Source organism: Eulemur rufifrons, chromosome 1 (assembly GCF_041146395.1).
Source record: "Eulemur rufifrons isolate Redbay chromosome 1, OSU_ERuf_1, whole genome shotgun sequence".
In the NCBI taxonomy this organism is placed as follows: domain Eukaryota; kingdom Metazoa; phylum Chordata; class Mammalia; order Primates; family Lemuridae; genus Eulemur; species Eulemur rufifrons.
This window is the reverse complement of record NC_090983.1, coordinates 63,651,097-63,675,345: the sequence shown is the minus strand read 5'-3', so window position 1 is coordinate 63,675,345 and position 24,249 is coordinate 63,651,097. Positions and strand designations below refer to the sequence as shown.

The following is a 24,249-nucleotide window of genomic DNA, read 5'->3' as shown; positions in this document are numbered from 1 at the left end:
TGACCTTGAACAAGTTACCTAATTTTCTTGAGCTTTCAGTTTTCTCATCTATAAAATAAGGATCTTAGTACCTGTCTCATAGTATTATGAGTATCAAGGGGTAATGTATGTAGTGATTAGATTGCACATGCCATATTAGGAGGTGTACAATATATGATGCTTTATTTTTCTGAAGATTAAAATAATTGATCCTTTAAAAAGGATTAAGACTTAGCATGTTTTAAAAAATAGAATGTGAATATTTCTGAAAATTTTGCTAAGAACAAATCTATAAATTAATTTCTAACTTGCTCACATTTAGGAAGATGATGGTAGTGACTACAAAAGAAATTAAGACTTCCTTTCTTACATATTGTACATCCTGACTAATTTAGGAATAATTTTCTGATTCAGCTAATTTTTATTGAGCACTTATCATTTTCTAAGGTATTTCCCTTGGGCATGCCAATGAAGAGGAAAATGAATATATTACTTTGAAACTCTGGCCTATGAGGTGATTAATATGTGCCACTTAGCCATTTTGTGTTTTATTCATCTTTCCATGTGTTATCTCCCTTATAAGACAGGGACATCTTGGAGGGGAGAAACAGTCTCATATCTTGGGATTTACATAGTGCCTGGGAGAAAGTAGTTTCCTTATAAATGTTTATTAAATAAAATCAAGGAAGGAATGAATGTGTGTCAATGTGCAGCCATTACCAGTTCTGTTTTTAGCTTTTATCATATCAAAAAAAACTGCAGTTAATCTTTAAGATTTAGTAAGTAATTTTCATATGTTAGCAGTCATAGAGTCATTTATTAAATGACTGAAACATGAGATTGACAAGCTTGTTTAACCAGTTTGCTCTTGGACCTTAACCTTGATAAACTTGAACCTTGTATAATCAGAGCTAGAGTTCAACATGTCATTTGTCTTCTAAAAGTAGTGAAAGACATTTAGCATAGCTATTATATTCATACGATTCTTTTTTGATCGGTATCCCACAAGGATCAATTAGGGCTGAATAGTCTTAATGCCAAATTGTACATACACATGCACACCCCTTTTCTTCATCTAGTTTTCCAGATCGAAAGAGAAAAATAGGAAATAGAACATATAAAAATTCTATTTCCATTCCTAATATAGCTCTGTGAGTGTACCCTTCCAATTCTTGGAACCAGTTTAGTTACTATATTATTTTTTGTTTGCTTCCTGTTTTTCACTCTTATTATCAGTTTGAAGTTTTATAACACTCTTGGATCTTGTGAAGATACCTAAGAAAATATTATAGGTACTAATGTGCCTTTATTATTCCTGATAGAAAAACTTAATTAGTCTATAACATTTATTTAGCTGATATAATCAGGAATTGTCAGCTAGGAATGTAGAAGCAATTTCATGTTTAAAATTCTAAAGCATGAATCTTATATAGAGCTAACAGTTCTTAGTGGAGTTCTTTTAATGTAGAAATTCTATATTAATAATATACTCTGTGACCTAATTTATTATGCTTTAGTACTTGCTGTGCTTTTTGAATGATGTAAATGTGCTTCAAATTAGTTTGAATCCAACTGTTTCAGTAAAAATATAGTAGTAAAACTCTTAAGACAATGTCCCATTAGCTATAAGAATATTATAATATTTATTGCCTCTTTGGTTTCTCGAATGCTTTTCTTTCCCTAGTAATCTAATTATCTCTGGTCATTCAACAGACACTTATTGATCACTACTATGTGCCAGGCATATATTGGAGATATAGAGAAGAGTAAGAGCTACTCCCTATACTTACTACCAGTTTTGTACCAGCAAACAGAAGCTATGACTTTGATAAAGAGGCCTTTTCAGAGCCTATATATTTTAGTTTTTAAAGATCACATTCTAGATAATTTGACATTAGCCATTGTTAATTGTGAGAATATTTCTGGACCTGGGACTTAGTTTTGGCAGGTTTAAGTGTTGTTGTCATTGTAATTTCCTAAAGAGGGTAGAGTTGATTATGATGGTAAATTTTCTTCAGTCATAGTTGATTCCCCAGTGGTTATTCTTAGGCTACTACTAAGCTGATTAATAGATGCTTACTGCCATTTTAGCTTTACTATATGCAAGTTTTATTCCAAATTAAACACAAGTCAGTGCTTTATGATGCTTGAGTTCAGTTTAGCATGCCATGGCAGAGTGTTTCATGAATTCACAGTTGAGCAGCGAAAAGGAAATGGGAAGAATATATATTGTTAAAGCTAGTGGTTAGATTTTTTTTAAATAGATAATGGATATTTTTCTCTTTTTAAAGGAAAAATAAACATAAGTGGTAATACTTTACATAAAATAGTAACCAAAAATGCTTTCTTGGAGTTTTTCATTTCAATAGGCATTTATTTTATACCATATTTTGTGTGTCATATACTCCCTTATAGAATGGATATTCTGTGATGAATAAAACACAAACGTTGCTGTTGAGTAACTGAATCTAATGGTAGTCTTTTCTTGCCTTTGTGTTAGGATAGCTGTTATGCCAAGTAGCTTGGTCGTGAAGAGTACTGGCTTTGGCATTCTGTATAGGTACAAATCATAGTGGTATCACTTACTGGTTGGGTCATCTCATTTAATTTAGTAAGACCTCTAAACCTCAATTTCCTCATCCATAAATTGATGATATTAATACCTATCTCTTGATTGTTGAGAGGATTAGGTAAGATAATTTCTGTATAGTATTTAATTAAGCAAAGTAAAAATACGTGAAAGTGATACACAACAAAATATTTGAACTTTATATATTTTTCCTGCTAAAATGGCTTTGCCTATTGAGAGAGTAGTTTGAAGGGTGTAGTTTACATTTTTCTTTAAAGGTGATGGTATAGGACAAGCAATGTATACCTTATTCCCCTCATGCACCTGCCCTACTGCCATACCAACATGGCTGAGCCCTAGTGTTTATTCTGTGGGGCCTTGTATTCTTTTACTTGATGTGGAATTGTCAACAGGCATACCAATTGTATTGCTTCAGTTTGTCTACTGGAAAGGGATCTAATGTCACTTGTTCATTTTATGTAGGCCAACTGAGTAGGCACTGGAAAGAATTGGCACTCTTGAGTTGGTATCAGATCAATGACCCATAGGTGATGATCTCTTATATCTTATTAGTAGTCCCCTGAAGAGTTCAAATTTACGTTCATGATATATAAGTCTAGAAACACCCATCATGCAGGAGTATGAAGACTTTGGGCATATTAAGTCATTTTTTTTTTTTTTTTGAGACAGAGTCTCACTCTGTTGCCCAGGCTAGAGTGAGTGCCGTGGCGTCAGCCTAGCTCACAGCAACCTCAAACTCCTGGGCTCAAGCGATCCTCCTGTCTCGGCCTCCCGAGTAGCTGGGACTACAGACATGCACCACCATGCCCGGCTAATTTTTTCTGTATATATTTTTAGCTGTCCATATAATTTCTTTCTATTTTTAGTAGAGATGGGGTCTCGCTCTTGCTCAGGCTGGTCTCGAACTCCTGAGCTCAAACGATCCGCCCACCTCGGCCTCCCAGAGAGCTAGGATTACAGGCGTGAGCCACCGCGCCCGGCCATTAAGTCATTTTTTAAAGAGAGATAACATTCAGTATAGCTATACACCTTTTTCTTTATTTAGGAATTTTCCTAAGGAAATACATGTCTTAAAATGTCTCTCCCTAATTTCCTATTGATTTTCATATGCTTGGTATCTCTGAATGCCAAATTTATAATTGTAATTTGATTTTTAGGGTAACTTTTTTCTAACTTTAACACTATGTCCAGAAGCAGTACTCTGCTCTGTTAACTGTACCAGTTTGGGTCCTCCAAGGAGCAAATGGCAAAGGGAGATTAGACATGAAAGAGATTTATTGGGGGAGATACCCATAATGGATAAAGGTGAGAGCCTTCAGACAGCAGTGCAGATCTAACCCTATGAAAAGAGAAAGGGATGGTAGATTGGGTTGGAAGAGAAACAGATTACCACATAGTTCTGAGAATGTTTCAGCCAGGCTGATGGGGAGTCCTTGAGCCAGAGTTGTCCTTCAGAGGAATCTCTTATTTGGCAGGAATTGCTGGGTTCTAGTACCACTGCTGTGCTCAGTTGTTGGCTGGAAGCAGCCAGGGGAAGTATAACCTGGTGTGAATGCCCAGTGGATCCAAAGGTGTAAAAGCTTGAGGTTGTAAGTCAGCCATGCTATCCACAGCAAGTTCTGTTGAAAGGTTAGAGCTGCGCAACTCCATCACCACCACCGTTAATGACAGTAGTGGCAGGTATACGTGTAAATTTTTTATTTACTCTTACTACCAACTCTGTGAGGTATTATTCATGAGCAAATAGAAAGATTGAGAGGTTAATTAACTTGCTTTTAGGCAGGATTCTGACTTCATAGTGCCTCAAGCATTTAAACCCGTATAGTCTGACTACATGCATATGCTGAAAAAAATTCTGAAAAACTTTTATTTTTATTATGACTTAAGTAAATTCTTTTCAAAATGTTTCGTAAATCTAAAAATGTCTAATTACCTTTTGCTATACTAGTTTCTAAGATCGATTTGTTTTCATTAAGGCATGTATGTTCAAAACTTGTGGCTTTACTCTTTGAATTTTGATGCATGTCTTCACTTGTCAAAAAAAGTACATTATGCTAGTTACACCCCATCCCCCTTTGCTCCCAATATATTGAAGTTGTACTACAGATCTCTAGCTACAGTAAGCAATTCTCCGAGGATGAAGGAAGAAAATGTACATACACATAGGAATTTCTTTTCCAGAGCTAAAATTGACATTTTATAAATAATTTCCGTGTTGCAAACTTGAGACTAAGAAATCACAGCAATTCAGTGATATGCATTTGGCATGAGTCAGTTTTAGTTCTTAGTGCTTTTCATTGGAAATGGCATAAAAAGTAAGATTTCTCTGAATTTTTTATGCTGTGGGCTTACAAGAGACATAAGATGTTTTTCTCTTATAGATGTCTGGCAGTGCATGGCAGCAGAAGTAACGAAATGGTCACAAACCCCAGCAGTACTTCCCAGGTCACATGTACCCTTAATTTATAAAGAATTTAGAAACAACCTAAGCAGTTGATAACAGGTCATTTCTAGGTGATAAAGGATATTTGATATAGGGTGTTGCTTTTCTTTCCACACCTTTCATTTTTATAGTCATTTAGAGATTTTCTTTATGTGGTGGTGGGTTTTTATGTATTAAAATATGTAACCTAACCAGTAACTGAGTTTTCACTTCTTCTCTTTTTTTAGTATTTGAATTGATTTTGAGGTCTTAAAATTTTTGAAGCTTTACTTTTATTATTCTAATTCATCTTATATATATTATAGTGAGCTGACCTCTAAGGTTATAGAAGATTCAGATTGCTTAGTTTTTTTAAGCTCAAGAAAAATGAATGCATTATAAGTTCTTAAAACATTGGTCCTATTCTGTCTTAAATACTTCCTGTAGTCATTGACTTCAATATAAGTACAATTGGAAATGCCCAAGGCAGCTACTACTAAAAAAGAGAGAGAAAAAGAGTATGAATTACAGCAATTACTCTCAGAAGTATTTGTGCATTTTTCTTTGAAACACCTTTGTATTAAACTAATTTGAAGAGCTTTGCTTAAAAAATAGCTTCCTTTGAATGTAAAAATGGGGAACTATAGATTGGTGCTTTAGAAATTTAGTCTAGTCTTGCAGTGACCTAGCAGTTGGTATGAAAACATGAATTTAAAAATAGCATATTGGATGAACTGTACCATACTCATGAAAGAAGCCAAGAAATTATGGATTAAATTGAATTTGAAAATTAATGTTTTAAGTCCTAAACCAAATTTGTCATTAAAATGAAATGATAGGTCCTTGACCCTTGGGTATGCTTGGAATAAATACGGAACTCAGTATTGTTTTAAAAACTATTTTGCTTTTATGATCTAAGACAGATGTACGAAAAACATGCAGTTTTTATTTTGTATTGGCAGCTTCCAAATATTTAGTATCTATTTCCAAGAGTTGCAATTAGTAAAGCAACCATGGTACTGAAATCTGCACATCCCACAAGCTAATTATATTTGCAAGGTCAGAGTGAATACATATTTTCAGAAAAATAAAGGGTTATATAAATATGTGTCTTCTACTTGGCTGTTATATCACAGTTTGTTGATCTGGAGTATAATGTGTACAATTCACAAATTTGTCTGATAACAGAAAGTGGTGTGTGATTGTGTTTATTTTACTAACCAGTATATTCACAGCAATCACTTCCAAATATCTCTCCAGTAAAGATGTGTTAATTACAAAACAGACAAGGTCTTCTATTATATTAAAGCTACTAACAAGAAGACAGCAGGAATCACACATGTAAATAGCATCATCAACCCCTATTTTAGTCCTCTGTTTTGATCTGTGAGTTGCGCATAGACCAAAGGTGCTATTAAAGACTGAGTGTATGAAATAGGCAGCATTATATGAACAAAATTTATTCAACAAGAAAACAGACCTTTAACATGAATTTAACAAGCCTGAGAAATTATAAACTATCATATGCTGCGGATTCATGCAGTGATAATAAACAAAAAAGGAAAGTAAGAGGTTTCCCTAAGCTAGCCAAACTGCTAATGGTTTTGTTATAAGCTGTCTACTGTTGCAGTGACCTCAGAAAAGTCTCAAGGCACTTGTACCAGAAAAAATTAAATGGTCAGGCTGGTGAATAGAGATTCAATGTGGTATGCAGAACTTCAGCGTGGGAAGTCTAGCATCATATTCCTGAAAATATTCTTCATGCTTTAGCTTGGAGGTTTTTGTTAGTACATATTAGGGTAGTAATTTTTGTACAAAGTTTTTTTATTTAATACTGTTTGAATTTATAAGATATAAACTGAACTAATTGAATGTATATATACTTCAAAATGAACTGTTTAGAAAATTCATAGCTCCAAAGAATTATTTCCCCTGTCCCTTGCACACCCCCCCCCCCAATATCTTAATTAATGCTTGGGAGGGGGTCTTTGTTCAGTATGTTGTGTCTAAAATTTCTATTCTTAACCATGGAGTGACCATTTTGCTGTCATTCTGTTGCATCCTGCTGTAAATACACAAACATGGAGAAAGGCCTTCCACTTATACACACCTCCAAGTGCTCACTAGGGCTTTTTCTTGAATCTTACTGTGGCATAATTAACACCTTCTTCACCCATTGCTCATTAGTACACTGGACATTAATGAGTCTATTTTGATAGGTTGCTCTAAAGGAGAAACCCACTTATTCTCACAGCACAAAAAGCAATTATAAAATTGTGCAGAAATTAAAATATGGACTATATTGCCATATTTATATTTTATTGCATACTAAGTCTAATTTTGGTCTGCAGGTTGCTGAACATGTTAGTTTCCTTAAGACAGTTGCTATAGTGATGGCAGCAAATTCCTTTAATCTTAGTGTTAAGTAATCATTTTCTGTTGGCTATCATATAGCTACTCAGGAATTGTCAATCTAAGCATGTCATTTTATTAAGTCCTTGAATTTTTCTCTTACTTTCTTAACAGAATTGAAAAAATTATTTCAGATTTGTTTTTAACAGATCATGATATCTACTTAACTGATATTGTAATTTCTTATATGAAGTTTCACATCTGCTTATAATATTCCAGAGAAATAGTATAGAGACTTCTACAGGTACCTGTAGCTGTCTGCTGTTTTAGTTTGGAAGCTTTCAGTATGAAAAAGTATAGGAATTTTGTTGTGATATATAATGAAATTTTCATAGTTTTATGGAATTTTTTTCCTACAATTGATTTTACTGAAATCTTAAAATAAAATCATAAAACAATGGGATCAAAATGAATTAATAGTTAGGATGGCAGTTCTTATTCTGTATTTAAGTTGTATACCTATCTGTCCAAATGGTCACTTCCTCCCTCCTTTGCCCACATTTTAACTTGATCTTATTTTATGTGCTTTTTAGTACAAAATGTGAGAAAATTTTACTTCTGTATTTTTTAAGCAATTGTTTTAAGTTATTTGTTATATAATTAAAGTATGTCTGATATTAGTACCTGTTTCTATTATTGCTTTATGGAAAACAATATTAGAAATTTAAGTATAAGCAACCTAGGCATATTTATTTATATATAAATGTGAAAGTCAAGTCTGGATTAAGGTTATTATATAAAAAGAAAAAAGTTTTCATAAACAACTGAATCATTCATGTTCTGGGGATACTTAATTTTATTTTGAGGCAAGAAGAATGAATCTTAGGGAAAATTTGAACTATTAGAAATAAAGCAAAGTTCAAAGTTGATATTTTAGGCTGACTGGAGTAGGCAGAGCCTTAGATTGATTCACTTGCCATATTTTGGTCTAAATTTGTATTCTTTCTTATTGTCTTTGGACCCATCCTGGCAGCCTTTTAGAAAGGGTGATTTTTATTTCTTTATTTCTTTAAATCTTGTTCTTTAGCATATAGCATGTAGTAATACTTACCACAGATTTTTCAGACTTGATTAGATTTCAGTTGTCTTAACCTGAGAATAAATATTATTTTTAGTTTCTTGGTATTCTCAAAAGATAATTGTATAAATGAGAACAAATCCAGTTGACAGTTGCTTTCAAAATGTTGATACATCTCAGTTGTTCAACACTTTTAAAGGCAAATCTAGGCCAGGCATAGTGGCTCATGCCTGTAATCCTAGCACTTTGGGAGGCTGAGGTGGAAGGATTGCTTGAGGCTAGGAGATCGAGAACAGCCTGAGCGATATAGGGAGACTCTGTCTCTACAAAAAACAAAAAAATTAGCCAGATGTGGTGGTGCGTGCACCTATAGTCCCAGCTACTTGGGAGGCTGAGACGAGAGGATCAGCAACCTAGATGACAGAATGAGACCTTGTCTCTTTAAAAAAAAAAAAAAAAAAAAAAAGGCAAATCTACTGTATTACCTACCATATTATCTTGCTTTTTGTTTTATGTGACAAATGTATTCAGTTAAATTTCCTTAAAGAGGCAATCCGTCTTAAAGTCACATGGTTTTACATAAGACTTTATAATGTTTAAAAGCTTTAACAAATACGTGATTCTTGTTAATCTTTTAATATGTAAGAGCTAACAGATGATACTGTATCATGGAAGAATTTGACTTCTTTTTATACACACAAAAAGAAGATACTTATTATTATTTCTTTACTGTGAATTTAGGACCATATCATTCTATACCATATTCCTGGATTAAAGCATGGGTGACCTTGTTTTTCTTATATTGTGCCTCCTTATGCTTGACAGTGGCTTGGACATTTAAGGCCATCAGACAAGGTATAAAGTCTTTCATAGTCACAAGAAGTAAAAGGTATCTGACTAGAAGAGAATATGTGGGCAAGTGCCTTGCTGGCTGTAATTTTGTTGTCATTTCAAGTACTGTGGTGGTATAATTGATGTGACAGGGCTGGGCTTTAGATGTGGTCCCTTAACTTGTGCTCACTTTCAGTTTTAGTTTCTCTGTCATTCATTTTGATTAGGTAAAATTTAGGTGACAAACATATGCACACCAGTGAAGGCTGTTTGGTGTAAGTTTAGTAATGACATATTTCAATAATAAAGATGCAAAGTTAATATTTTTCTTTACTGCTTCATGAAAATTGTGGTAATTGGTGTCACCTTACATTACAAGATAGAGGGTGGTGTGCTGATGGCATAGTCAGCGGGAGGTTCTTTTTTATTAATATTATAATTAAATGATTTTCTGGAAATAGTCCAGAAACAGATGCAAGTTGATCATGCCTTGTCCACTGTTGCTTGGCATCATCACTTGCTTTTAAAAAAGAATTGACTTGACACCTTGTTTTTACAGGTTGTTATTGATGCCTTCAGATTGATCAATGCTAATATGATGGTCTTAGGACATGAACCAAGACAAACAACTTCAAATCTGGGTCACTTAAACAAGCCATCTATTCAGGTAATTCCTGTGTTTGATAATGTGTTAAAACTCTGTTTTACATGTTAAAAGCCAGCTATAGTTAGTCATTTTAAGATCTAAATATTAGCATTTTAATTTGCTTGCAATTTTTATTATGTCTTAAAAGAGAATTATGGAAATACTATTACAAAAGTTAGATTTGCACATATGTGAATCAGGTTTTAATGGGTTATTTAAATTTTCCTACCATATTTTGAGGACACTCTTTTGGGGAGCATACTAAATCCTTTACCTTGGGAATACCTTCTGGCCTTGCATCATTAACATTGTAGAAAAGGACCGATAGGAGTTTCGGGTGGAGGGCATTAGCTATGATCATTGATGGATTAGTAGACATTTCTCATAGCAGGAAATAATGGGAAAATTGCTGTATATTTTAAGAGATATTCAGAAACAATTCTTAAATAGTACGTAAAATTTTCTAGTTTTTTTAAAAAAAATCCTCTCCTTTAAAAAAAGTCCTATAAAACATATCTATATATATTACTGTTGATGAGAGTTTGTATCTTATGTTTTCTAGTGATATTAACCACCATTATTGAAGTTATTGGTATTCAGATACTTAATATCCTCTTGAGTGATTAATGTTTTTTTCTTTGTATCATTCACATGTCTTGTTTTTATACATACCTTTATTGTTTCAAAAATTATTTTAAATTTGTTTTTAAAGGCACCACTGGCTTTGTCTACTAGTTAATTGCTTCTCTGAAGATTAATTAAAGGACAGAAAGACCATGTTTGGTTAAATAGAAGACAGACAAAGACATTATAGTAGCTATTGCTTCCCCTCTTCTGAAACTTTGCTCTGTCTTAAGGTTGTCTTTGGGGAGTTGTGGCTTTGTCAGTTAACCATGGTTAAGCCTTGGTTACACTTTGATAGCTATACTTTTAAATGCTTAATTTTATAGCAGTCACTCATCTGAATCTTCATCAAAGTGAAATGTTATGTTTCAAAGGATTCAGGTGTGTTGCTTTTGAAAAAATTTTTACAAGTCAGAGAAAACTGCAAAGTATAATGAGTATGAAATAAGCTACCAGTGATTTTGATTGGGTGCAGACAAGCCTATACTTGCATGTTCCAAGAGAATATATTACTGGACCTGTTTAGCCTGTGATAATGACCTTTCTTATAAACCCCCATAGCATCATACTGCTTCATTATTTTTTGCAAAAGGTTAAGTAGCATCTCACAATCCAAGATCATTGTGATTACTACATGGTATGTTTCTGCCAGAAGTTTTTAGTAATTGCAAGTCACCAGCCACCTGTTGTGGATTTCATTTTTTAAATTAAAACACTGCTTTTTAACCTTAAAATTGAGTATAATCGATACTAAAATCTGTTTCTTTCTATACCACTCTAGTTTGTATTTTTTAACTTTACTTTATAGTCTATAAGGTGGACCTTATGAGGCAGGTTTTAAACCTAAGTAAACAATTTGTGTAAATAACTGCTACAGCATCATTATTTTTCCTTTCATTTTAGTTTGCTTTGCTTTCCAATTAGAAACTGTAAATATATTTATTTCACAGTTTATATAGCGCCCATCAGAATGACATCTATCTGAGTGCTTTATAGTTTTAAGACAATTTCAATACTAAAACACCCAAAAATGGGATCAAGCCAAAAAGTGACAGAACAAAGCCACACCTTAAAACACTTTCTTATGTTTCTAAGACAAGCTAGAAAGAAAGCAACTCAGAAGAGCTTGAAGTAAAAGGCAATATCTGTAATAGAATTTTACTGTATATTAACAGAGTATTTAATTCAGGGATCAGAAGGCTTTCAGAAATGCCATGCCTTTTATTTTGAAGGGGAAGTTAGCTGTTGTTAAGAGGGCCCTTGCTCTTAAACTAACTTTCAAGTAATGGAGATAGAAGCTTGACAGCAGCCATCAGCACACATGCGGATGGTCACTAATGATTCTCCAACACTGATTTCTTTACTATTGCACTTAGAGTAGTAAAGAAAAAAATATGGTTACATTGTAGACTACTATTTAATAATTTGGGTTTGGATGGCCAGGTGCGGTGGCTCACGCCTATAATCCTAGTACTCTGGTAGGCCAAGGCAGGAGGATTGCTTGAGCTCAATAGTTCAAGACCAGTTTGAGTAAGAGCGAGACCCCGTCTCTACAGAAAATAGAAAAATTAGCTGGGTGTGGGGTGTGCACCTGTAGTCCCAGCTACTTGGGAGGGTGGAGGGTGAGAGGCAGGAGAATCGCTTGAGTCCAGGAGTTTGAGGTTGCAGTGAACTGCAATGATGCCACCGCACTCTAGCCAGGGCAACAAAGTGAGACTCTGTCCCCAGAAAAAAATAATTTGGGGAAAGTACAAAATATGTTAAGTCAGAAATAGGATATACAAGTTCTCCGTTTTGTAAATATGTATTTTATAAACTGTACCTATATTTTTACAGCAAGATATTAGTATTGATTACCTTTGGGTGGTAGAATTATGTGATTTTTGTTTGTTTGTTTTTCCTTATAGCTATTTCTTAAACTTTTCACAGTGAAACATGGGTTGCTTTTAGAAAATGTTATTTTTAAGTCAGGTGTGATTGCTTGAGCCCAGGAGTTCGAGACCAGTTTGGGCAACATAGGAAGACCCTTGTCTCAAAAAAAAAAAAAAAAAAAAAAAACCAAACAAGGGAGCGAGGAAAGGAAGGAAAAGAAAAAGAAAGAAAAATTAGCTGGATGTGGTGTTGTGCACCTGTAGTCCTAGCTATTTGGAAGACTGAGGCTGAAGGATCCCTTGATCCCAGGGATTCAAGGCTACAATGAGCTATGATTGTGCTATTGTACTCTATCTAGCCTGGGTGACAGAGTGAGACCCTGTCTCTTAAAAAAAATGTTATTTTTAAAATACTGGTGACAATGTTGAAGTAGTAATAGACAAAGTTTATTTTCACTTTCATGTTTTACATTAGAGAAGCCATTAATAATCCTGAGAGAGAGGGAAAAGTATAATGCCTATGCTGTAGGCTTTTATATTAATATATGAGACTTTATATTAATTTGTACTTGGAATCTGTCTTTCTCTTTTCTTTTCTTTTTTTTCTTTCCTTCTTCCTTCTCTTCTCTTTTCCTCTCCTCTTCTCTTCTCTTTCTTTCTATACAGGTATGCAGAATATGTCAACAGTTTCAAACTTTTGTATTTATTTTATTTGATAAAAATATTAATTTATCCTTTTAAAATCGTTTATCTATATAGGCACTAATTCATGGACTAAACAGACATTATTACTCCATTACTATTAACTATCGGAAAAATGAACTGGAACAGAAGGTAAGTTTAAATTTTTATCTTGGAGGAGGGAAATCGTTTTCAAACCATTACCTGGTATATGATTTAAATTAGAATTGTTGACCTCTTTTGATGTTTCCAAATATTTTTCCATTCTTCATGAATTGCAGTATAAAATAAAGGTGTTCTTTTTGGACATATTGAAAGATATATTTTACAATTTTAGTAGATGCTAAAGTGGAAGAGGAAGTAGGAAATAAACATTCCAGTTTGGTTTTATGATAAATCATAAAAATATTTCTCTTAGTTCTGTGATTTTTCTGATTATCTTCTCCAATGAAATGCCTTTTTATAATTACTAAATTTGAAAGGAATAAATTAAATTGTGTGTAGTAGTTTTTAAAAACATACCATGTTTACCCAGAGTAAACTAAAAGTGAGTCAAAGGGAAACAGTTTTGTGTTTTCACATATTTTGAACTAGGTATTTATCCCTTTTTATACCAAATAATTTTCAGATTTGATTACGTTTTAACATTACCTAGTATTTTAGTACATTAGCATTATTTTGTTTGTTTGTTTCTAGTACAGTTTTTTCTTTTAACTAATGCCAAATATTTAACTCTGTTGTTTTTTGAAATTACAGTCTGAACCACTTTTTCCCCTTTTACTATCACAATTAGTCATCCACCAAATTAGTTTCTTGTATTTCTCTGGGAAAGACTTTAAAATTTTTTTTTTTTTTTTAGAACATTAAGTTTACTGTTGATAGCCAGTTTTGGTTAAGTGAGTCCACTCTCAATTCTGAAAGTGATAAATAATCTGTAGAAAATAAGACCATTCTTACTTTGAAACTGTCTCTCACAAAGGAGCCTTAGAGAAAGGGATTCTGGTGTATGGCAAGCAGAGAGCAGAGTAAGTTGGGCCCTCTAGACCTACCTCCTCTTTCAACCAGATAACTTCCATTTGAATCTAATTTATATATTGGGGGAGGATGTGCAATATGATTTTCTTTGAAAGAAGAATTCTATTTTTGTTTTTTTAAGTTTGGTAAACCTCTGCTTTAAAAGGTCAAAGCCACCTATAAACTCATCTGAAGGGCCCAGGTACTTGAGCCTAGTGATGAATGAGGGGAGTGGGAGCCCCTATGAAGCTCCTTCTAATTGCTACTTGTATCCCAAAGTTTATTTCTGCCGTGATAAATTTAGTTAATTGTTTGAAGTCCATTTGCAACACTTATTTTTAATTTTACATAAAATGAGTTCAGGCTGTGAAAAGGGGCACTTCTCAGGTACAAACTGAAAATTCATTTACATAAATATTTTATCAGTCATATCTGACATCCATCTATTTGGAAATATCCAGCTAATTGCATCAGTTTTACTTTTTATGGGGACTGGGGGAGGGTATCTCATAAACTTAGCCATTATCCTTGGTGTTAAAAACATACATAAGCATATTAATTAATGTTACGCTTCTGTTCTTAATAGCGAAGTTCAGCTGCATTCTCGGTAACAAAAGCCCTGCCTTTACCCTTATTCAGCCAACCTGTATACTTACCTAAGGGTTCCAATGGAATCCTTGCCCGGGCATGGTGAGGAATATCCTGCTGCTCCTTGGAACTTTCATTGTTTGCTTTTGAAGTGTTAGGGAAATCCAATTCTCAATACTTAATTATAGGTAGCTTTATAGCATAGGTAGTTGTAGCTTCACCAAAATTTCTCCAAGGATCTATTTTCTAGAACAGTATCCGTGGGGAAGTTGGGAAGCAATCAAATTGGAGTCACCTGTGTAAGGTCTTTCTAATTTTTGGGCATACTATTCTTGCCCCTGGAGCCATAGAGAGGGAATGGAGGAATTCTTGACCCTGGAGAAGGGAAATGGGGGAGCTTTTGTGTCTTGAAAAGCCTCATAGGTGATTTTGACGTGCAACTGATTTTCCACTATAGGAAACACATAGGGTAATTTTTCTAAACTAAACCCATATACTTCCAAGTACATCTTCAGATTCTTATGGCTCAGGGATCTCATTTAAAGTATACTGGTTCTAATGACAAAACAACAACAATCATTTTTTTAGCCCCCATTTGTTTTCACATTTAATAATTTGTCAATCATCAGAAGGAAAAAAAATAGTCAATGATAGTCCTCACCTGAAGAAAATTTGTGAAGACTAGGAAAAACAGTCTTAAGATTATAAACTTGAAAACTTATGAATTTCCAAGAATACATACTCAGAACTCTGAGTCCAATTTGAGAAACATTGAACTAAGGTGTTTAGTTTCATGAGCACTAACTAATATAGGACCCTATCCCAATTTTCTGATGTGATTGGTAGCTAAATGAAAACTTTGATTTACTTCCCAGCTTCATGGCTTTTCATTCTGACAATAAAGAAGTATTAAGTTTTTAAATTATAGATGGAATATTAGAATTTGAAGGAAACTGTGAGGTTGTCTAATACAAGCCCTTAAATCATAGATAAATTGAGGCTCAGAAAGATTGTCACAACTTCACTCAGTAAATGGGGTATTTACTATCTAATCTTGACATTTGAAACCTAGGCTATATGAAAAATCAGAGATCCTGTGTGTGACATAAGAGTTTAATTAATTAATTAATTCAACAGATATTTATTGAGTGCTATGATTAGATACTGTTCTAGAATCTAGATCCTGGTAATCTTGAAATAAACAGGGTAAAGTCCCTGCCCTCTTGATTTTCCCTTTAGTGGGACAGAAATGGAATAAACAGGTTAAGAGGAAAAAGACTTGTTTAAGATAGTGTGGGGTGACTTTATAAGGAAAGGCATCTATCTCTAAGGAAGACAGGAAAGTGAGTCATGCAAAGATGAGAATAGCCTTCTAGGTAGAGGGACAGCAGATACAAAGGCCATGGGCTTGGAGCACGCCTTAGGTTAGGTTATATTATTAGTAATATAAATTTAGGAGAATTCTAATTGGAGTTTATTTGAATTAATAAAATTAAATTTCAATTCATTAATTCCAAAAGCTTTTTGTGAAGTTTTTTCTCAAGACAAGTGAAGGGAATATCCTCACGGCAGAAAAAGAATTACCTTTTTTTTTAATATTTTTTAGATGTTGCTAAATTTGCACAAGAAGAGTTGGATGGAAGGTTTGACACTTCAGGACTACAGTGAACATTGTAAACACAATGAATCAGTGGTAAAAGAGATGTTGGAATTAGCCAAGAATTATAATAAGGTAAAAGTTGCTTCCAACATTTGTTTTTTATAATCTTTGGAATATGTATGATTAGATGCCAAGTGTATAAACATAAATAATTAAACATAGGCCTGTTTTGTAAATCACATAGTGAATATTTTCATTACAGGCCATTCAATCTCTTGCAACTATTCACCTCTGCTGTTGTAGTGCAAAAGCAGCCATAGACAATATGTAAAGGAATAAATGTATCTGGCTTCTACTGAAATAGGCAGCTGGCCCCATTTGGCCCGTGGACTGTGTTTGCCAACCCCTATTGTAGACTCTGAAATACAACTAGACATTTGAAATCTCTTCATTTTTCAGGGGACTTTTTTTTGGAAGGGAAGGGGAGTAGGGAGGGGTGTAGACAATAATAACAGCATGTTTTACTTGCTATGTGTAATTTATTTTATGAACATTTCTGTTTTTCATTTAATAATTATTAAAAATCTATGTGCCATGATGCACCAGGGATATGGTAAAAAACAAGACATACAAGGTTCCTGTCCTCAAGGAACTTCCTTTCTGGTATAGGAAACAGAAGATAAATAAACACAACATAATACATTTTGATTAGTGCTATGAAAAAAATAAACAGGGTGATGTAAAGAAGAGTAAGTAGAGGAGATCACTTTATATGAGAATGTTAAAATAGTCGTGTTTTGCCAGATCTCCTGAAAATGTTTATTGTGTGCTAAAATGTATACGGCCATGATAATATTTTCGCTCATAGATTTATGTTCTTTTTATAATTCTGAAATTAAGAAAAAAATTGAAATATGATAAAAGATATCTTCCATTTTGTGTTAGTTAAGTAGGACTGCCATAGCAAACTACCATAAAGTGGGTGACTTAAAATAACAGAAATTTATTCTCTCATGGTTCTGGAGGTTAGAAGTCCAAAATCAAGGTGTTAGCTGGGCCATGCTCCCTCTGAAGCTGTAGGGAAGGGTTCTTCCTTGCCTTTTCCAGCTTCTGGTAGTTATGAGCATTCTCTGGCTTAGAGCATCATAACTCTAATCTTTTACTGAAGTTAGGATTTCAGCATATATCTTTTGGGGACACAATTCAACCCATAGTATGTATTTTCCAACTTTTGAGACCAAAACCCACATAAAAGATAGGGTTTACATTTTGAGCCAGTACATACAATTGTGTGCATATGTGCATATAATTGCAACAAAAGTTTTATAAAACAGTATTTACCCTATTACATGTGATATATTCTATTTTCTGTCTCATTTGACTCTTTTTTGTTGTTTCATTTTTATATATACACAGTCACATGTACATACAGACTGCAATCCACTAATGGGTTGAAAACCTGCAATTTGAAAAAACAAATTTACAAATTATACAATGTTAGGTTTACAAATATTTACTGAATGTCTCTTGTGCAATTTGCAGTAGAAAATAGAGATCCTTGCTTCATTTATAGAAACATGGGAACAGTTAGCTGAGGTAACCAGAGCACTTGGCAAAAATCTGTCTCTTCCATAGCAGGTTAATATTCAAATTGTCCACAGACTAGCTATATTGGCATCATCTGGGATCTTGTTAGAAATGCAGTCCCTCAGACCTGCTGACTCAGAATGTATATTTTAAGAAGATTTCCAGGAGATTTATATGCTCTTAAAGTTAGACATTAGAGACACACTGCCATAGAGAAGCCCATGTGAAGTCCCATAGGAGTTCAGATGCTCTGACTTTCAGCTGAGCAAGACCTAGATTGTCTTAGAGCAGCAGTCCCCAACCTTTTTGGCACCAGGGATCGGTTTCATGGGAGACAATTTTTCCACAAACGGGGTGGAGGGTGGGGGTCGTTTGGGGATGATTCAAGCACATTACATCTGTTGGGTACTTTATTTCTATTATTATTTTATTGTAATATATAATGAAATAATTATACAACTCACCATACTGCAGAGTCCGTGGGAGCCCTAAGCTTGTTTTCCTGCAACTAGACAGTCCCATCTGGGGGTGATGGGAGACAGTGACACCCAAAATGTTGCTTACGTCCAGTCTACTGTGTAGTTTCATTTTGGTTGTTGTCACTTCAGAAAGCCCTCTTTCACAAAGATAGGATGTTGGAAGTGGAAGCAAGCTTTTCAGTGCTTTTATGGCAATCTTAGGATATTCCACCTTGACTTTAATCCAGAACATATATTTTAAGTTGTCTCAGACACACTTTTAAGGCCACCGTTATTTGCGATCTCAAGCAGTTGATCCTCTTCTAGCACGGACAAAGTCAGTTCACCTGGCTTATTCATAAACAAATGGGTCGTAGATTCATTTTTTCCCAGTTTGGGGGTCTTTTGTGGTTGGGAAGTAATGCTCAAACTCTTTTGAAAGCTGAAATAGGTGATCATGCACCAGCTGGGAGAAAGAAGGCCCTGGCTTAGTCTCTTTCAAAATCTCTGCTAATATTTCAAACATGTCAAAAATCCCAGTATTCACTCATCGCCCCCATAATTCCAGTTTGGCTTTGAATGCAGCCACTTTATCTGCCGATGTGAACACAGTTGTCGTTTTCCCCTGAAGTGACAGATTGAGTTCGTTGAGCAAGTTGAATATGACACACAAGTAAGCAAGTTTTGCGACCCATTCTGTGTCACTGAAATGTACTGCCAGTGGTGACTGTTTTTCCAAAAGAAATCTCTGGAGTGGCTCTCGTAACTCTAAAACTCTGACCAATGATCTACCTTTAGAAAGCCATCTCACTTCTGTGTATAAGAGAAGAAACATATGTTCTGTGTCCATCTTCTCACAGAGCTGCGTGAACAGACTGAGTTAAAGACATGTGTTTTAATGTGGTTGATAATTGTAGTCATGTCCTGCAAAACACTGTTTAGTTCAGGTGACATTTTCCGGCTAGCCAGCATTTCTCTGTTGATGACACAGTGCGTAGACTCACATTCAGAAGCGACCTTCATTTGATCGAAGTAGTGAAACCAGAAAGCCGTCCAGTCGTGGCAGCTGCTCCATCCGTGCATATACCAACACAAAATGACCGATTCAGTTTTCCTGATATGTAATCATTCAAAAACTTGAATAGTTCTGCAGCTGTGATGTTGGCTGGCAACAAAAGTGCACATAGTATATCCTTATGCACATCCTCCTGAAAAATATATCACACAAAACCAAACATTGTTTCCTTGCTGTCAACATTGGTAGAATCATCAACCTGAATTGCATGCCATGGTGACTCATTAATCCTAACAGTTGTGCCTCAGTATTCTCTGCTGTTTTATCAATTTGTCTAGTTATGGTACTGGCTGAAAGAGGAACACTTGGCACCTTTTGAACTGCAGGCTCTCCTAAAAGTTCACAGCAACTGTCCTTAGCAGCAGGCAGGAACAACTCTTCACCAATAGTAAAGGGCTTCTTAGCTTTAGCAATGCGGTTAGGCACTAAAAGTGATGCTCTCAGTGCAGACATGTTTGATGAAGTGGTGGCCTTCATTAATTGCCTCTGTTCTTTGTGTTCACGGTTTTTTCTTTTGAAAAACTCCAAAGGTTTGTCTTTTAATGCAGGGTACTTGTTTTGTATGTGGTGAAACAGTTTTGAAGGTTTCATGGCTTTTTGGATAGCTGGTTGTCACGTATACAAAGTGGGCTTGGAGAATGTGAATCACCTGTTGCAATGAATCTGTAATTTAAGTAGGACTCTTGTTATTTTCTTTTAAATGTAGCTTTCATTTTGTTGGCAGTCTTAGAGTCTTTTTCTGTCTCATCATTGAGTCTTTCCCCCTTTTCAGAGAAGCTCTATAGTAACGTTTGGGTTTTGTTCATTTTGCTAGGGTTAGCTTGTGGGCTTACTAAAACTGTGACTGAGACTAGTGCACAGTATGAGAAAGAGGTGCAGGTGGAAGTGGTAAGTAAAATAATGGGCAGGCCATGCGTGGATTAAAGTTAAGTGTCAGATTCTGACTTAAAGCCTGCCACCAGATGCAATAGTACAATTGAAGTATATCAACTCACTTGCTACTATAAAGCCTGCCACCGGATGCAGCTTAATTGTCACTTGCCCCTCAATAATAAGGTTTTGATATGATTCTGCAAGCAATTGGTTTATTATGGTCTCTGTGCAGTCAAACCTCTCTGCTAATAATAATCTGTATTTGCAGCCACTCCTCAGCACTAGCATCACTGCCTCAGCTCCACCTCAGATCGTCAGGTGTTAGAGTTTCATAAGGGGCGCATGCACAGTTTACAGTAGGCTTGCGCTCCTATGAGAATTTAATGCCAAGGCTGATCTGACAGGAGGTGGAGCTCAGGCAGTGATGTGAGTGATGGGGAGCGGCTCTAAATACAGATGAAGCTTTGCTCGCTTGCCTGCCTCTCACCTCCTGCTGTGCGGCCTGGTTCCTAACAGGCCATGGACCAGTGCCAGTCTGCAGCCCAGGGGTTGAGGACCACAGTCTTAGAGAATAACAATATGTGAACTAGGCCTTAAAGCATGAGTAAGATTTAAACATACGGAGGAATATCAGTCGAGGCAAAAGAAATATCACGGTTAAAGACCAGGAGTTGGAAAAGGCATAGGACAGGTCTCACAATCCCACTCCTCGGTATACATCCAAAGGAAATGAAATCAATATGTTGAAAAGATATCTGCACTCCCATGTTCACTGGAGCATTATTCACAATAGACAAAATATGGAGTCAACCTAAGTGTCAATCAACAGATAAATGCGTAAAGAAAATGTGGTGTGTATATATTATATGTATAATGGAATACTATTCAGCCTTTAAAAAGAAAGCAATCCTGTCATTTACAACATGGGTGAACCTGGAGGACGTGTTACGTCAAATAAGCCAGGCACACAAAGACAAATACCATATGATCTCATTTATGTGTGGAATCTAAACAAGTTGAACTTGTAGAAGTAGAGAGCAGAATTGTGGTTACCAGAGTCATGTGGAGGTGGGGAGGGGCAGGTTGGGGAGTTGGGCGACAAAAAGGCATAGGACATGTTTAGGAAACAGTGTGCTTGGCTATACCACATGAAGGTGCATGGTGGGGAATTAAGTTTTAAAAAGTTTTTAAAGTCAAGTAACAGGACTTGGAATATCAGAAATATCAGCTAGCACCATAACTAGACAAATTGATAAAACAGCAGAGAATACTGAGGCACAATTGTTAGAGAGGATTAATGAGTCACCATGGTATGTAATTCAGGTTGATGATTCTACCAGTGTTGATCAGAGGCATGCTATACCTAGAACCTGACTTCAGAAACGTAATTTCACAGCAGTATAGAAGAAGGAAGAATGCTGTAAGAGGAGATTTGAAATGGAGATCCTATTTAAGAGGAGCTTGCTATTACCCAAATAAAAGGTACTAAATGTCTGGATTTATTGTAGTAGCAGTGGGAATGGAGGTATCAATAGGCAAGTAAATAAAGCATGACACTGGTTAGATAGGTCAAAGAAGAAGGAGGAATCAAAGATGAATTCAAAGTTTCCTGCCTAAGTGAATAAAAGTATATTGGTACCATCAGCATTCCCAATTTAGGGAGAAGTAGTAGGACTGAGGAAAGAGATAAAGAGTTTTTTAGTGGTATCAAAAATTAATGGTAAGGGCTAGAGCTCAAGATTTCAGGGTCATTCTTAAGATTGATATTGGTTGTTAACTCCAAAAAGTAGTATTTCCTTTTTTAAAATAAATGCATCTTATGAAAAGATTTTATCTAAAAGACAGTATATAAAATTTATCAAGCATAGCAACAAGTCTTTTGAGAGAATCAAGCTTTGAAATAAAGCTGATAGGCCCATGCAAACTAAATTTCAGTAGAATTAGGTTTGACTTTGAAGAGTATACCCTAATTACAGTGTTTTAACTGGAAATCCCCATTGGTGCTAGATGATAGGGAAAATATTTTTAATCTTTCTAGTATATGTTTTCATGTTGTGGAGATTAAATAAAGAAATAGTTTATCATATTTAAAATAATTAACATTTTATAAATAAAAAAGTTATGACTTGTTATTATTCAGCAGACTGTAGAAATGGTTTTCATTTCTCTGTAACATTACATGTGTAAGTAAATTCGTATTGATACTACTGCCAGGAAATAGCCTATTTATGGTTACTGCTGCCCATCCACAGAAGTTTTTCCTACTTTACAGTTTTAAAAAATCTCTGTAGTACTCAAAAACTTGTAAGATTTGGTTATAAAATGAAAACAATGTGTAAGCTGTGATATGAAAGAGTCCAAATTTGGGAATGTAATTCCCTCTGTGATTGAAAGAAATACAGTGGATTTTTTTAGTAACACTTAAAATATAAAAAGAAAGGCCCAAGCTACCAATTCTTCATAGTATTCTTTTTAATTGGTTGGTGTTTTAAACTAAGGTAATTACTGTTAGGTGCCAGTTAGATCCTAAAGTGAAAGAAGGTTAGAAAATAATTAAATTCCTATGTCCCAAGTTTTCAATTTCAAGTCTGAATTCCACACAGAAAATTTGCCTGATATTATTAGTCATTTGATTGTTCTAATTACTGAACTACAACACCCACAGTTTTGTTATTTCCAAATCTCCTAATTTATTCATGCCAAGATGCAGCTGCTATTTTTTTTTCATTTTGGTAATATTTGGTTACATATTTGTAAATGAATGTACAAGGGGAAAAATGAATTGTAAAAGATCATTTTAAGAATACCATAGAAACAAAAATTTGCCTTGTTTTCAAGCATGTAGCTCTATAAATTTTGAGATCTGACAATTTACTTTTCAGGTGGAAATACTGACCTACTTAGTAATCTGAAAGAAAGTTTGGATATTTCTTTTATGTGCTTATATATAAAATATATACATATACTATTACATTTGGTTTACTACAGTAGTTGTATTAAATGGGAAAATCTCTTTTTTTTGCTAGTACAATTAAGATTAAAAAACCGAAAGATATACATATTGGGGGAAACAGGCCAGATTATCATTATTTGAATATGATAGGATATGTTTGCAATCAAACACAGAAATCTAAGAGAACAAACTAGAAAACTATTCGAACTGTTAAAATCAAGAATTATGTAGGTGGTAACCACAGTTACATAGGCTGGAAGCAGTTGAAAAATATAATAGGCAAATCAGTTCACAATAGCACCTAAAATTATAAAATATTCAGGAATAACCGTCACAAGAAATTTAAATATATATGGCTTATGTGAAGAAAATGAATAGCATTTGTGAATAAATGGGGATATACCTTGTTTCCAAATGGGAAGACTCAGTATTGTAAAGCTGCTTTCAAGCTGCTTAAACATTACTACAATTCTAGTTAAGAATATCAGTGTGAACTTTTAAAAAATTGATAATTTGATGATAAAGTTTATCTTTAATACAAGTATAACATAATTATTGAGTGCTTGTTAGGAATCAGAATGGGAGAAAATATTTGTACCTATAACATAGAGCTAGACCTGAAAATGTATAATACCCAAAGAATTCCTATAAAAAAATTTTTTTAAATAATAAATTGAGCAAAAAAACTGAAGAAAAAGACAAATTTCATATAAATGTAAGAACGTTCCAATTTTATTAAGTAGTCAAAGAAAAAAAGTTAAGACAAAATTTTTTTTCTTTTTAAATTAAAACAAAAGTTTTAGGAAAATGTACCACTAGAGGGAAAGTAATTGATACAACATTTTCAGAGGCTTTCTTTTAATTTTAAGTGCATATAACTCTTTAACATGTTCTCTTTTAAGGATTTATTATGAAAAATAAAATTCCACAAGAACTAACTCAGAGAAATACCTGTAACCTGCTATTAGGTGTAAAAAAATTAAATTGTATAACAAAATTAAAAATTCCTACCATGTTACCTTCCCTC

General features: G+C 34.4%; 1 protein-coding gene across 1 annotated transcript in view; it reads left to right on the top strand.

The window, feature by feature from the left end:
* Nucleotides 1–24,249, top strand: part of PSMD14 (proteasome 26S subunit, non-ATPase 14) — a 101,884-nt gene that overhangs the window by 66,245 nt on the left and 11,390 nt on the right. The window contains exons 8-10 of the mRNA XM_069472148.1: nt 9,812–9,919; nt 13,153–13,227; nt 16,283–16,408. Coding sequence (XP_069328249.1) covers nt 9,812–9,919; nt 13,153–13,227; nt 16,283–16,408 — 309 coding nt within the window. The remainder of the gene's footprint in view (nt 1–9,811; nt 9,920–13,152; nt 13,228–16,282; nt 16,409–24,249) is intronic.